General features: G+C 34.9%; 1 protein-coding gene across 1 annotated transcript in view; it reads right to left on the bottom strand.

The window, feature by feature from the left end:
• Positions 1 to 781, bottom strand: part of LOC104526462 (aldehyde oxidase) — a 39,201-nt gene extending 38,420 nt beyond the window's left edge. Inside the window, exon 1 of the mRNA XM_029085435.1 lies at positions 722 to 781. Coding sequence (XP_028941268.1) covers positions 722 to 781 — 60 coding nt within the window. The remainder of the gene's footprint in view (positions 1 to 721) is intronic.
• Positions 782 to 13,711: the final 12,930 nt, after the last annotated feature.

Here is a 13,711-nt window from a genome sequence, read left to right as displayed (position 1 = left end):
GGAATAATTTTTCCTTCTAGCTTTATTTATATAAACTTTGACTTACCATAATAGACTAATATCAGAGAGCAACAGAAATGCCAACATTCTTGATTGATTACAGCATTTCTTATTCCGTTGCTTAGAATCAGCTAGTTCTTTCCAGTCACATTGAAGCAACAACCAGTTTAATTTTTTGGGGGTTTTTTTTGCAATATTACCTTTATGCTGGCCATAGTCCATATTTTGGCACCCAAGTTTTGCTGACTTTCTGTTGTGCCTCTGAAAATCTGATACCATCTGATACCTCTTCTCCAATACCATAAAAGATGAGAAGCCACGCACATACAAATGAAAAACTAGTTTGCTCATCAGCCAAATTTGATTTCCAGCTGGAAGTCCACTTCACTTTTGACACATTTTTTTCCCCCAAATGCAGCAAAGCTAGCTAAAATGGGATGTTTTAATCACGTTTGTCCTCCTCTGCTGCTTCTCCCCTTCTTACCACACTTGCTGTACGCAGAAGAGAGTTAGCTAACTAAAGTAACACTTGGAGGCTGATTCGCTTCTTACGCAGCAAGGAGGAGATGGGAAGAAAAGCTTCTGGAGGCTTGTGTGAGGATTCGGTTATACTCCCATGAGGAAGCAGCCTGAGGAAATCAAATCTGTGCCTATCACCCTTCGGGATTACCTCTGGAACAGCAGCACCCCTTTCTCCACACTCTTTTCGGGCAACACTCACCTTCCTCCCATTCACATAGAAAATCAGCTCATCAGCTCTCGCTGCCCCTTGCAGAGACATTGTATCCCAGCCCCGGAACCGACAGCGGCAGGAAATCCCGGGCAGCGGCAGCAGCCGAAGCTGGAGAGCCCTCGGCAGGCGGGGGCGGGGCCGCAGCGGGGCGGAGGCAACGGGCAGGGAGAGCGGGGAGCTGCCGGGGGCGCTGGGGAGCGCCGAGCCCGCCGGGGGAAGGCGAGCTGCGGTGTCCCTGAAAGGTACGAGTCACTTGCTCTTAACATTCAGCGCTAACCACGCAACCTATTTACTGGATCCTTTTAAGGTACAGTCAAACACCAAGCCATACCTCACGCTTTCTCAAAGGACATATGTTTCGTCAGAGCAAAATGGCAACTTAGCACTATGAAGTGTTACTACATTCTAACAACAAAAAGGAAATCGGCAGGGGGATTGGATTAGATGATCTTTCGAGGTCCCTTCCAATCCCCAACATTCTGTGATTCTGTGATTCTGTGAAAGGTAATTTTAAATTGTGATAAAATCCAGCAAGGTAGTGATCACGAGCCTAGTGAGAATTTTTTGCATAAATCTGCACTCACAAAATAATGGGCAGCAACTTCCAGGTATTATGTATTATAAGCATTTGTAAGGGCTACTTGTGCAAGCAAGAGTTTATAGAATCATAAATATTTCCCCCTTCCTGTTTAATCTAAATCTATAGAATTAATTTTGCTACAAATTTTAAAACAAAAAATTTTTAGTGATAAACTGAAATATTAAATGTAAAAAAAATAGACTTAATAAACATGAGTAAAAGCAACTTTGAAGTTATAAAAAGAAGTTCAAATTACCTTATCCTCAGCACAGCAAAATAATCTTAATCCCTGTGACAGTTACAGAATAATTTTTATCTCGAATATCATGAGCTGTTTTAACATCTCTTTCCTGGCACGTTTCTAATGTAACAACTGATCTGGTAAAAGAAGCACATGTAGTGAAGATTCAACAGGCAATGTAACATTATGCAGCACCTAAAGTAAGTGACCATTTTACAGAACAATTAGAAGAGCTGCATCCTAGAAAATAACAAAGTAATTTTTTTTGTGTATAGAACATAAGTTTGAGCAACAAAAACAATAAGGATGCAGAAAACAAGGAAAGAAGGACAGTAGTGACAACAATATGATTTCAGAGTTACTTAAAAGAACTTTTGTGCACCTTCAGGTCATTTTCTTTACCCTTTGTTACTTTGAAAGATACCTATACTAAAAGGAACGGAAGAAACTAAGGTATAAAGCTCTAGAACTTATACTTTTATTGAAAATCACATGCTTTTATTTGGAACACCGTAGCAGTCTAGCTGTTAACACCCGAGGCTGCGTGGAACAACAGGACCTTCACTGAAAAAAAAAAAAAAAATCAAAAAATATATTTTTTTTTTTCTGAGAAAATGAAGCATGTGCTTCTGTTTCTAGCTTTCAAACCATGGACAATAGAGAGAAACAACCATTTTAAAAAACATTGTTTTGCTGCTGCAGTGTCAGCACAGGAAACACAAGTTTTAACAGACACTTCTTTTGGATTTCTAATGACACAGCTGGTGATATTTATAAACAGTGAAAGCTATCAAGAATATTTAAATTTTAAAAAAATAATTATAAACTTGATAAAAACATAAAAGAAAAAAAATGTATAAAAATATTCTATGTGTAATTCTTTTTAAAATAACATTGAATCAGGATAGAATCTCTCTTCCCAAGTACTTCTGCACCTCTTTATAATGGTCTTGCTGATGTAGTGACATACCCATCATGTTTCAGAAAGAAAAAGTCTCTTTGCTGAAACTTGTCAGATAATTTTAATAGCTCTGTTTTGAAATACAGATCACATTGCCTGGGTGATAAGGTAAGTTTTGTATTGGAAGAATTTTCATACTGATGTAATACTTTTTTTTTTCCTGTGAGGTTCTATGTGAAAACATCTTCCTGTTCTTACTGCTGTACATTAACGATCTTTGCGTGGTCTCTGGAACTGGTGACCACTAGAGCTAGACAAGCTCTCTGTTTAGGGGATAAAGGTCCCCTATGTAAACTACCTTGCTCAAGGCATATTTCACTATAAATTGATACATGGAATGTTCTACATGATCTTGGGAAGCTGCCTTGGGGCTACAGACTCTCATTTAAAAAACTCACAACAGCGAACAGCTGTGGTAGTACTTAAATACTTGTAAATGATGCTTTTGTGCCTCCTACTGTTCATGGTTATAGTTTAAGACTTACATGTAGAACAGACACACCTGAATGCTATATCCAGGAATACATGTTGATATGTATGACTCATTTTTCTGTCAAAATATGCAGCTGAAATTCTGGCAACTCACAGAAGGATGTAGGTTCCCCTTGTTGAACTTCATGAGATTCCTCTCGGCCCGTTTCTCCAGCCTGTCCAGGTCCCTCTGGATGGTAGCACAACCATCCAATGTTTCAGCCACTCCTCACAGTTTTGTATCACCTGCAAGCTTGTGTAGGCTGCACTCTGTCCCATCAAACAGGTCATTAATGAAGATGTTAAACAGTACTGGCCCCAGTATGAAACCCTAGGGAGCTCTGGTGTTTTGTCTCCAACTGGACTGTATGCCGCTGATCACATCCCTCTGGGCTGGTGGTTCAGCCACTTTTCATCCCACTTCACTGCACACTTAACTAACATACTTCATCAGTTTGTCTGTAGGATGTTATCAGAGATAATGTCAAAAGCCTTACGAAAGTTGAGACAAACACCACCTTCTGTTCTCCCCTTACCCACCAAGATAGTTGTCTCACTATAGAAGGCTATCAGGTTAATAAAGCAGGATTTCCCCTTTGTAAATCAGTGCCAATTACTCCCAATCATCTTCTTGTCTTTAACATGTATGGAAACAGTTTTCAGGACTATCTTCTCCATCAGCTTCCCAGGTTACAACATAATCTGTAAAAGTTGTGTGGACTGTGAGCTATAGCCTGCAGCTACCAGCATCCACAATTCAGCTAATGCAAGAAAACTGCTTGTCAGCTGACTTTGTATTATGGAATGCAGAAGTGATTCATGAGAATCCAGAGGGGAAGCAGTACAAAAACCCATAGCTGAATGGTATGATACAGTTGTATGAGTCATCACACTAGCACTCCCTCAGTCAGAAACTCAAGGTGTTGCTTTGTCTGGATCCTGTTTACTGTTGAATTTCTATTGCAGTGCTATTTTCTTTCTGGCTGCCTCTAGCTCACTCAGAATGAGACTTCCTCATTCAAATTTCAGTATGATTCTGTCAAATCCAAAAGTCAACTATCAAAAAAAAAAAAAAGGGGGGGACAGTCGTCATCTATTTCAGCAGACTTATCAAAATTTGGGATGCTTGTGTCTGTTTCAACCACCACTGAGAAATGATTCTACTTATGGTAAATATGAAAACTCACAATAAAATTCCCAGAAGTGATTTATTTTTAATTCTCTTTAAAATGTACACTTTTACAAATTAAGAAGTGCTGCAAACCCTTTGAACAGATTACAAACTACTGACCAGAAATGTACAACACAAGAGTGGAGCCTAACCTGTATTTGCCTTCCTCAGTAAAGTATTCTGTGTCCCTTGTATTGGAGCTCCTTTCCAAGAAATTCCACTTTGGAAGACCTTTACTAATCAAAGAACAATAAACACTCTTTACTGCTAAACATATAGATAGATAGATAGATAGATATTTAAAATTGTACCCATTTTAGAAGAATTGTTCATAAAGGCAATTCTCTTGTCTTCTTCAAAAAAATTTTGATTTACTTTTAAAACTTCTTTTATTTTTTACTTTACAGACTGGGGAATTCAGAAATTGTGTATCTGTAAACGGATCCCCACGCCTTAATTTGCTGTAAACAAAAGAAATAAAAGACATAATGTATGAATATCACCAAGCACCTATACCTACAATTGTAATAATTATGTAAGTATAATAACAATTCCAAATAGCAAATACCATCAATGAAAGCTTGACACACTAAAGAAATTAAATTTATGGAAAATAAATACGTCTTAAATAGCAAGGCATAGATAACTACTGTTTTCCAAAATAATGCTAAAAATAGTAGTCTTTTTATGTGGCCTGTACCATATTAATATGTGAGTAAACATAACTTATTCCTAAAAGACAAAACTCAAAAAATATTTAAACCAAAAGCTTAACAGCATCAATTCAGGACAGTATACCCGAAAATAAAATATAAATAGAATATAGTAATGTAAAGTCTTGAGTGACATCCACATTTTTTTCTGTTATTAGTTACTGTCTCCTTCCAGAAATACAGAATCTTGTAATTGTGGGGTAAAAGAGGAGAATGTGTCAATATCATAATATGACAGCATTTTAGCATCCAATTCAATTAGTAAGAGAAAAATGTAACTCTTTGTAACCCTTTGCATTTCTTTTACAAACTACCTGGCATAAATATTTCTGAAAAGCCAGTGGTAAAGTGGAAAGATACTTCCTGCATTACTTTTAGCTCCTATTTGTCCTCAGTCTCATTGTTTCATTTAGTTGTTTGCTTACAGAGGTAAACAAAAATATTTTGAGGGTGTATGAGAACACCGTGCTAATTTTTTCAGTTTGTGGATTTGTTTTCTTCTCCTCCCGCAGTTTTGCCAGAAAGGGAAGATATACTCCTTTTACACCTTTGTCATAAAGTAAGTTGCTATAATCGTTTTACTCTCAACACTATTACAGGGAAATCTTGGTACTGTCTTTACCTCATGAATATGCATTCTACTAATACACACAGAACACAGCATAATTTTTCCTTAATATTATACTTAAAAAAACCCTCAAACCAAACAAAAAACGCCAACTAACTTTGTGGCAAAAAGCTCTCAGCATATTTTCAGAAGTAACCAAATTAAAGGTCCATTGGGATTTAGATCTATTCACGTAACTGCAAATATACTAGTTTTCTTAATGGAAGTTTGGCTTTAAAATCCTTTTCTAAATTTTAACAGTCATTACACAATTTATGTCTTGTTTTTTAACAATCTCAGAAATCTTGTGCTACTAAATTTGCTAAGAACACTGAGAGGTGAAGAACTAATTACTAAATTAATATATCTTAAAATCTTTTCTTATATAGATACAGCTAGTTAAAACAAAATTACTGAATTATATATTAGTGCATAGATTATCTTGCCACTTGACAGTATTACAAGGACATTGTTATAAGCTTACATTTAAGTATAACATTTACAGTTATCCACCTCTAAAGGAGTTTATATCACGATAAACATTAGGAATTCACCATTATTCACTACCAGTATAAAATGTTATATTATATGCTATATTTAAATTTTGAGACTTGAATACTTAGTCTCTTACTTGGGCACTTGGAAGTCCTAACATATTAACAGGAAATGTTTTATATCAACACTGAAGTATCTTTGCAAAAGATATTTGGGAAAGAGATAATTGAACTGTTTATCTGGGGGTTTTACTAGCAAATATTTACTGGAGAGAGTTACATACTCCAAAAAACAAAAAAAAAGCCCTAATTTACGTACACCTACCAGTTTAGTCTGGGTTCTTTGTAGCAAATAGTGGCTCTTCCTCGTCTAGATGGTGCTGCTGAGTTTTCTTCTAAAGTTTTGGGGGACTGATGTAAGGAAGACTGAGAGCACATACTAGTATTTGTCAGATCTTGCAAAGCCTTTCTCCCTGTGAATACAGTAGTTTATATGCCTCATTTTAAATATTCTCTGAATCATTAAGTAAACTTTCAATTAATAATTATTTTAATTAGTATTTCTTGATTCAGGTACTTTGTTTACTGCTCCCACTCTAAAGATGGTCAACAAAAAATGGAATAGATGATCAAAGCAAAAGCAACCACAGCAGCTTTCTACCTATCCAGTTTTGGAGCTGTTTGAGGTCTGCCATGGCTCTTTGGACATTTTAAGACAGCACCATAAGCACTGTAATTTGCAGCTAGCTGCTTAAGACTCCCAAGAGTTATTGCATTTTAAAAAGTAAAACTGCACACAGGTCATGGCCTTGAATGCAGGGGGAGGGCATACGTGTATAATCTGAAGATTCAACTTGTACAAGAGTTCTCTCGGACTGCATTTTCCAACTTCATGCTTGCTCTTTGGGCATATGCGCATAAAATAAGCATAGCAAGGTGATTAAGTGAGCCTCCTTATCTTCAAAACTGTCTAATACCAAACTATTTACAATGCCTCATATTTTGAACCACTGAACATGTCCAAGAGGAATTCTCCATAAAAAAAAGTAACCAGCCTTGGTAGAAGAAGTACTATTTGTGTCAGCTTCCATAATCCTTTAAAACCAATTCAGAATGCCGGACTAAACAATCAATACTTATTTTGGAGACAAATATTTTGATAACTTGGAAGAAATATTGAAATCATTATTTAGGACATATTTCAAAAATTTCTAAACCATTTATAGATTGTAGTCTCTCTGAAAAGCACTAAGATTTCATGCAGACAGCAATCTAAAATGAAATAAATAATCTTAATCTGTATTCCTTAAAAATTCTTCCAAGAGTGTACATTCCTCACTCATACAGGTCAAGTTTTAGATTTACTGCATCCAGATGAGAATGTGGAATGTAGTTTTTCAAAGTTAAAACTCTTATCTTCACTTGTTGAGTTTGAACACTTTACCTTAAACCCTCTGTAGCAGCAAAAGGATGCTATTGATCTCAAAGAGGAAATTTATACACATATGGCACAAGTAATGAATTTTTTGCTGTGTCTATCTTGAGGCTAATAAATATCACAGGTATATTTGACACACTTGTCAAAAAAGTTAAGATTTTCTTTCTTTATTATAGCATCTGAATGTCTTGTACAGTATAGCATACGCACTCTTGACTGATAGGCAAGCTGTCAGTGATGAATTACTACTGCCCTGTAGTAGAATTCTGTGCTGAGATCAAGTGAAATTTCTCACTGCACAAGAACGATCATTTAATCAATAGTCTTCTGAAATGTGTTAAGCAGAGACATAAATTCAGAGGTTCTTCATTGGATTTCTGCTGACTTCTAAGTATAAGAGACACATTGAGGTGACTTGGAGCTGCTTGCAGCAAGTCCCTCCTGATTTATGAAGGCAAAAGAAAAAGCATTGTCTTTTGAAGGAATTCATTAAGGAAGAGCAATGCTCATTTGATTTACATGAGAGGGCTCTCTGATCATGAAAAACCTCCCAAGTTTGTCAGCCTCACAAATCAATCTTGATTTGTACTAGTTTTAAAGTGAAAGTAAACTGTTATTCTGAGATTTTCCTAAACCTTAAGGTTAGAGATCAGGTCAGCTTCTTTTTAAGCATCAAGAGTTCTAAGACATCGATGAATGTGTATTATTTAGGAAAGCTGGATGCCTTTGAGTGTGAATATTTATGTTCATATAGATCTAACTATATAGAGACTTTAATTACAGGAAACTTTCCCTTTATGAAGGGAACAGTGTAGTACACTCTTATTTCCCTTGTATAAAATTTCAAGCTGTTGTAACTTTTCTACCACCAACTTTATGAATTTCATCACATTCTTTGAAAAATTAATACAGGCTCCAACTATAACTGCTCCTCAAGAACACAGACTACTTGCATCTGCCCAACTAAATGCCACCTTGGAATATACTGAAAAGTAACAAGGATATTAGTTACCACAATTAAAAATATATTATGACTGATATAAATATAGAATATGAGTAATTTTAGTGATTTTCAGCCATACCTTTTTCCACTCCCATTTTATTCACTCTAAGCAAGCAATAAGAGTAGAACACTATTAAGAGAAGATGCCTTACCACTATTTCAGGCACTACCTAATTAAAAATGCCATTCATTTTCCTCACCCATACACTTACCAAGACAAGGTGTCAGAGGCTTTTTGTAAGTCTCTTTAGAAATATGATCCAGTTTTTGCTCTGCTTTGCCAGCATCCAGTGCTTTATTTTGATCATTTTCCCCACAAATTTCAGCGTTTTTCAGTATAGAGAAGTTAATGGAAGCACTGTGGTTATCAAGAGCTGGGAGCTCCACATTGGAAAGACCTTCCTGCAAAAAGCTATCTACATTTAATGGCATATCGTTAGAACATTCAACAGGTAAGAATTTTAAAAACTCTGAATTTTGAACCGGAGGTTTTAAGTTGTTCATAGAGGGATCTATCTCATGAGGGACTTCCTGGTCATCCAAAATATTCTGCTCCCCCTGTTCAATATGCCCGAAATAATTTTCTTCTGGTCTGGTCTCAGTAATATCAGAACTAAACCTCTGTTTGCACTTTACCTGATTATCAGGAGAATTATTAATGTGAAGGTTTTGATGTGCCACTGATGAGCAATCTACTTCCTTTAATATATTAGCATCATCAACTTGTTCTTTAGCTTGTGCATTCATAGGTACACCATTCTGAGTAACTAAAGCCACTTGCATTTGCAGAGTTTCAGTTATTTTATTTCCACAAACAGCCTCTACATGCAATGCGTGCTTATTTTTTAATACTTCAGTTTTAGAAAGTGAGAACTGCGTATGGTTTTCTTTTGGTATTATATACATTTTCCGGCTAGCCTTTGCCAATGTACGTTTTAATCTGCCTGGGGAAAAATGGCTACTCCTTTGGTCTACTTTCTGAGTAATTTTATGAATGCTGTCACTTTCAGTTGCTCCACTTTGTGTGTAACTACTTTTTTGGTTGTATTTTCTCTTTATAATATTCTTCTGGTCTTGTTTTCTCTTGCTGTCATGTTGGCGTATCTCTGCTTGAGACTTTTCTGAAATATATTCTCCATACTGCCCATTTTCCTCTCTACAGTATTTTGCTGTGTTCATTTTAGAAGGGCTTTGAAAAGTTTTCCTGTTTATTTTTGGTCTGCTCTTTTTCTCATTTGTATGCAGAAAGTCCTGCTGTAAAGGCAATACATTAGTATTGCTATCCTGGAACGGTAAACTTTCAGCACAATAAACATCTGGTGGGATCTTGTTAGCAGATGACTTTGAGTCTGCTTTTTGTATTTTGTCTTCAAACATTTCTGAGAAAGTTTCTTTATTTGTCTCCTGTTTTCTTGGACTCACTAAGTTAACCTGGTATGTCCTCCTAGTACCTTTAGCTTTACTTGGATAATTTTGTGCTTGATGATATTTGCTGGTATTCAGCAAATTCTGTTTCCCTACAGAATTTCCTGTAGGTAGCTGTTCTGCCTGACTTTGGAATAGTTGAATTTGTGAGTCAGTAGTTTTTGAAACTTCACTATTGTCAGCCCTAGTGCACCTTTCTTCTGCATACAAATTTGAACTTACTTCAGTCTTACCTGTAATTTTTTCTTTATCCTTCTTAGAATATTTTACTTTTCTGAAATTTGCTAATATTTTATCAGAATTGGCATTACTATTTCTATTTTGGTGTAATTTATCTTTGTCTTTTGCTGTAACGGTGAGTAGTTCACCTGCATCACTGGTGGTCAGCTCCATATCAGCATCATAAACAGTTTCTTCAGGCTTCATCTTGTCAGTAAAAAGCAGCTTCTTAAGATCTATCTTACTTTCATTACTAAATTTGAGAGTTGAAGGAATAATATGAGACAAGTCACTTGAACTTTCCTGCAAATTCATGTCATTGGTGTTGCTGCTTTTGATGATACCATGATGAGGCAGATTATTTAAGTTACATTTTTTATCAAAATCCTTTATATTAGGCTGAGTTTTGGACTTATGAAGTACTGCATGTTTCTGTCTTTCAGTCACATTTCTGCTGAATGGCAATGAACTATCATTATATTGTTCTGTAAGCTCCTCAGACTGTCTTAAAGATTGTGTATTTTTGACATGAGTCCCGAAGGCACTATTGCAAGTTGGTTCTGTGCATGATTGATTTTCTGCAAAGAGAAAAATTTCAGCAGCTTGGGGAAAGAACAAATATAGTACAGTTATCAGAACAAGACAGATTACTGAGGGTTGGACCAGAAGCATGGAAAATTACAAACTGCCTTTTCTTCTTTTTTTTTTTTTAACTGAATACACATATTCTGTGATTGGTCCTTAAAAATTTAGTTAACTTGAACTAATTTCATATTTTACCAGAGCTGGACTTTTGAAACTGGTTATAAGTAAAAATATATTTTTCTATAACTGCTTCAGTTATTCTTTGGTTATTTTCTAAAAGTTTTATTCTGTTTGCATTAATTTTGTTACATGTTCTTATAGAATAATGAACATTATTTTATAAGTGATTGTCAGAACACCTATACTTCTACCTATTTTTCATTAGTTTATTACAGTTTAGGAATCTCTATTGCACATCAAGCAATTAATTATTAAATATTAATTCTGAGATACCTCTGAAAAATAAATCACCTGTACAGGAATGCACCATACCTTCTAAAAATATATTTTTGTTGAGAGTTGTTTCAACCGGGTCTACTTCAATTAACTTTTGATTATTTGTACCAGAAGGCAATGATAATGCAAACTTGGCTTGATCTGAATGCATTTCCTTTGACAAAGTAGTGGTACACTTATAAGAATTCGGTATTTCACACACATAAGGGCTATCTTGCTCTTTTGCATTAGCTGTTGCAATTAAAGAAGGCTTCCCTGGCAATTCTACAGATCTGAAAAGAGGAAATTTTACTGTGAAGATTTTTTAATTAGATTTCAATTGTTTAAAACATTCCCTTAATAATGTATAAAAGCAGAAAACAAGAACTCGAGTATGAAATCTGGTTCTATCTTAGGGGCAAATGTGGTTTTTATGATACAGAATCCTGCTCTGTGCTGGTGAGATCCCATGAAGAAGGAAGCAAGTTATTCAAACACAAGTTTTGTCTACCGCTCTATATACAGATATAAATTCCAAGTTGCAAATAGGTAATTTCTGAATTAGACAGGAAATTGTTTCTCATTACCTCAAAAATACCTAGGACAATATACAAAGATCAGTTGTAAAAAAATCCACGGACACTTATCAACTGTATTTAGTATAACCACCTACCCAGCAGACTGACATCTACTCTTGAACTGGTCATCAGTAGGGCTACTTGGACCAGCTGACACAGGAAGAGAACTCTGAAGACTCTGCCAAAAGAAGAACAGTGAGGAACAGAAGCAGTTGAATATTCTCTTATGTTTTAAGTATTAGAAATATTCACAGGAAGAAAAAAAAATAAATGAATGGGCAAAAAATAGAAGTACTGATGAAACATACATGATATTCAAACACATACGATGATTTTAAAGAAAAATATTTTGTAGTAATACTTATCAAAATCTGTAACCTACTTGCATCCCAAAGCAATGTATAGACTTCTTAAATGTAGCTATAACTAAAGCAAAGTGCATTATATACAGAGCAACACTAAGCAACTGTTTAGAACAGGTTTGTTTTTTTTTTTTCTTTTAATTAACTGCAGTTTTGCCATGACACGAGGACTAACATGGACTGTTTTCTGGTAAAGTTTCCACATGCAAGATATTTATTGCAGCGCTAAGCAAGGAAGGCAAGTAGCTCTCTCATTGGTGAAGAATACCACATACTGAAGTGCTATGCTGCTGCTTTTTTGGTTTTTGGGTTTTTTTTTTACTACATAACTTCATCAGGGCTAACTGATATTTAACTTTTAGATACTTTGTAAACAAGAGTAAATCCTATATTTTTAGTGCAAGCAACAGCAAAATTTATTTAATTTCACTAGACCAGGCTTTCATCCCAAGTTTTAAGGAATTGGGGTAAACATTTTAAAATGCATATATGATTTCAACATTGTACTCATTCAGATGCTTTGAATATATTATCTTGAAAAATGATTTAAATATGGTAATAGTTAAAAAAAAAAATCTTACCTCAGAAAGACTGCTTATTTCTATTGCAGATAAGAGGTTATCATTCAAAAATGCTTCTATTTTTATAAGAGTTTTATTCTGCATGTAAAAGAAAAAGTAATTAAAGAAACATATTTTAAGTAGCTTCTGGCTTAAGAAAAGATAAGTTATAAAGGTTGGTGAAGCTACACTGTAATTTTAATTTTTTTTTAAGCACTCAATTAGGCACAAACTGACATTTAATACCATTTCAATACCTATAAATATAAAGGTGAAACTGACACTAAAATAGCTATGGATAGACATATACACTGATGGACAAAATAGTAAGTACAAAAAAATCCTATGAAAGAAAAATCAAACGTGAATACTATGCCATCAGATTATATAACCTCACAAATCTGATATGTACATTTTAAAACACCATTTTAAGAAGCAATATTAAGTTTCCAAAAGAGAGAAAAGCTTGGTTTAGCTGTCTAAGGCTACATGATATTATTTGCAGCATACCAAACAGTTTAGTTTTCGATGAAGCATGATATTATGAAGCTGCAGCTTTTCTACTTCCTTCTGAAGAAAGACCTTCTCATTCTTTAGCTTCCGAGAATTTTCTTTCTCCACACTCAAAGCCACAGCTAATGCTTTATTATTTTGTTTTAAAGATACTTTAAACATAGATGAGTTATCTAAAGGAGACAAAAAACATTATTTTCAACAGCTTCAATTCCAAGGCCCTCTTTGCATGAACTATCACTATATAACAATATTTTTCTCTGTAAGTTTTTGTGGAATGATAGCAAAGCCTAACACTTTCTAATATAAAACTGTTTCTGTTGGCTGTCATTCTGATGACTACTATGTCAGCTTCAAGTTCAAGTTTATTTTATGCACAGATTCTGCTCTAGTCTGGATTTTTAAAAATAAGGTTATTTTAAGAAGAAAGCATTTAAAAATTGATAGTTTCATAGGCATAACAATACTTCCAAATTTCTAAAAAACAAATATACATTTTACAAATTAAAAATTTCAAACATTTTGAGAATAAATGCGAGTTTGGACAACAGATAGAAAAAAAGCTTTAAATTAGAAATACACCTTCCACTGTCCTAATGAAAACCTGCCTACTCGTATCTGT

The sequence above is a fragment of the Antrostomus carolinensis genome, unplaced genomic scaffold, assembly GCF_000700745.2.
Source record: "Antrostomus carolinensis isolate BGI_N321 unplaced genomic scaffold, ASM70074v2 scaffold18526, whole genome shotgun sequence".
Lineage (NCBI taxonomy): Eukaryota > Metazoa > Chordata > Aves > Caprimulgiformes > Caprimulgidae > Antrostomus > Antrostomus carolinensis.
The sequence above is the reverse complement of the archived record's forward strand: the minus strand, read 5'-3'. Positions and strand labels throughout refer to the sequence as shown.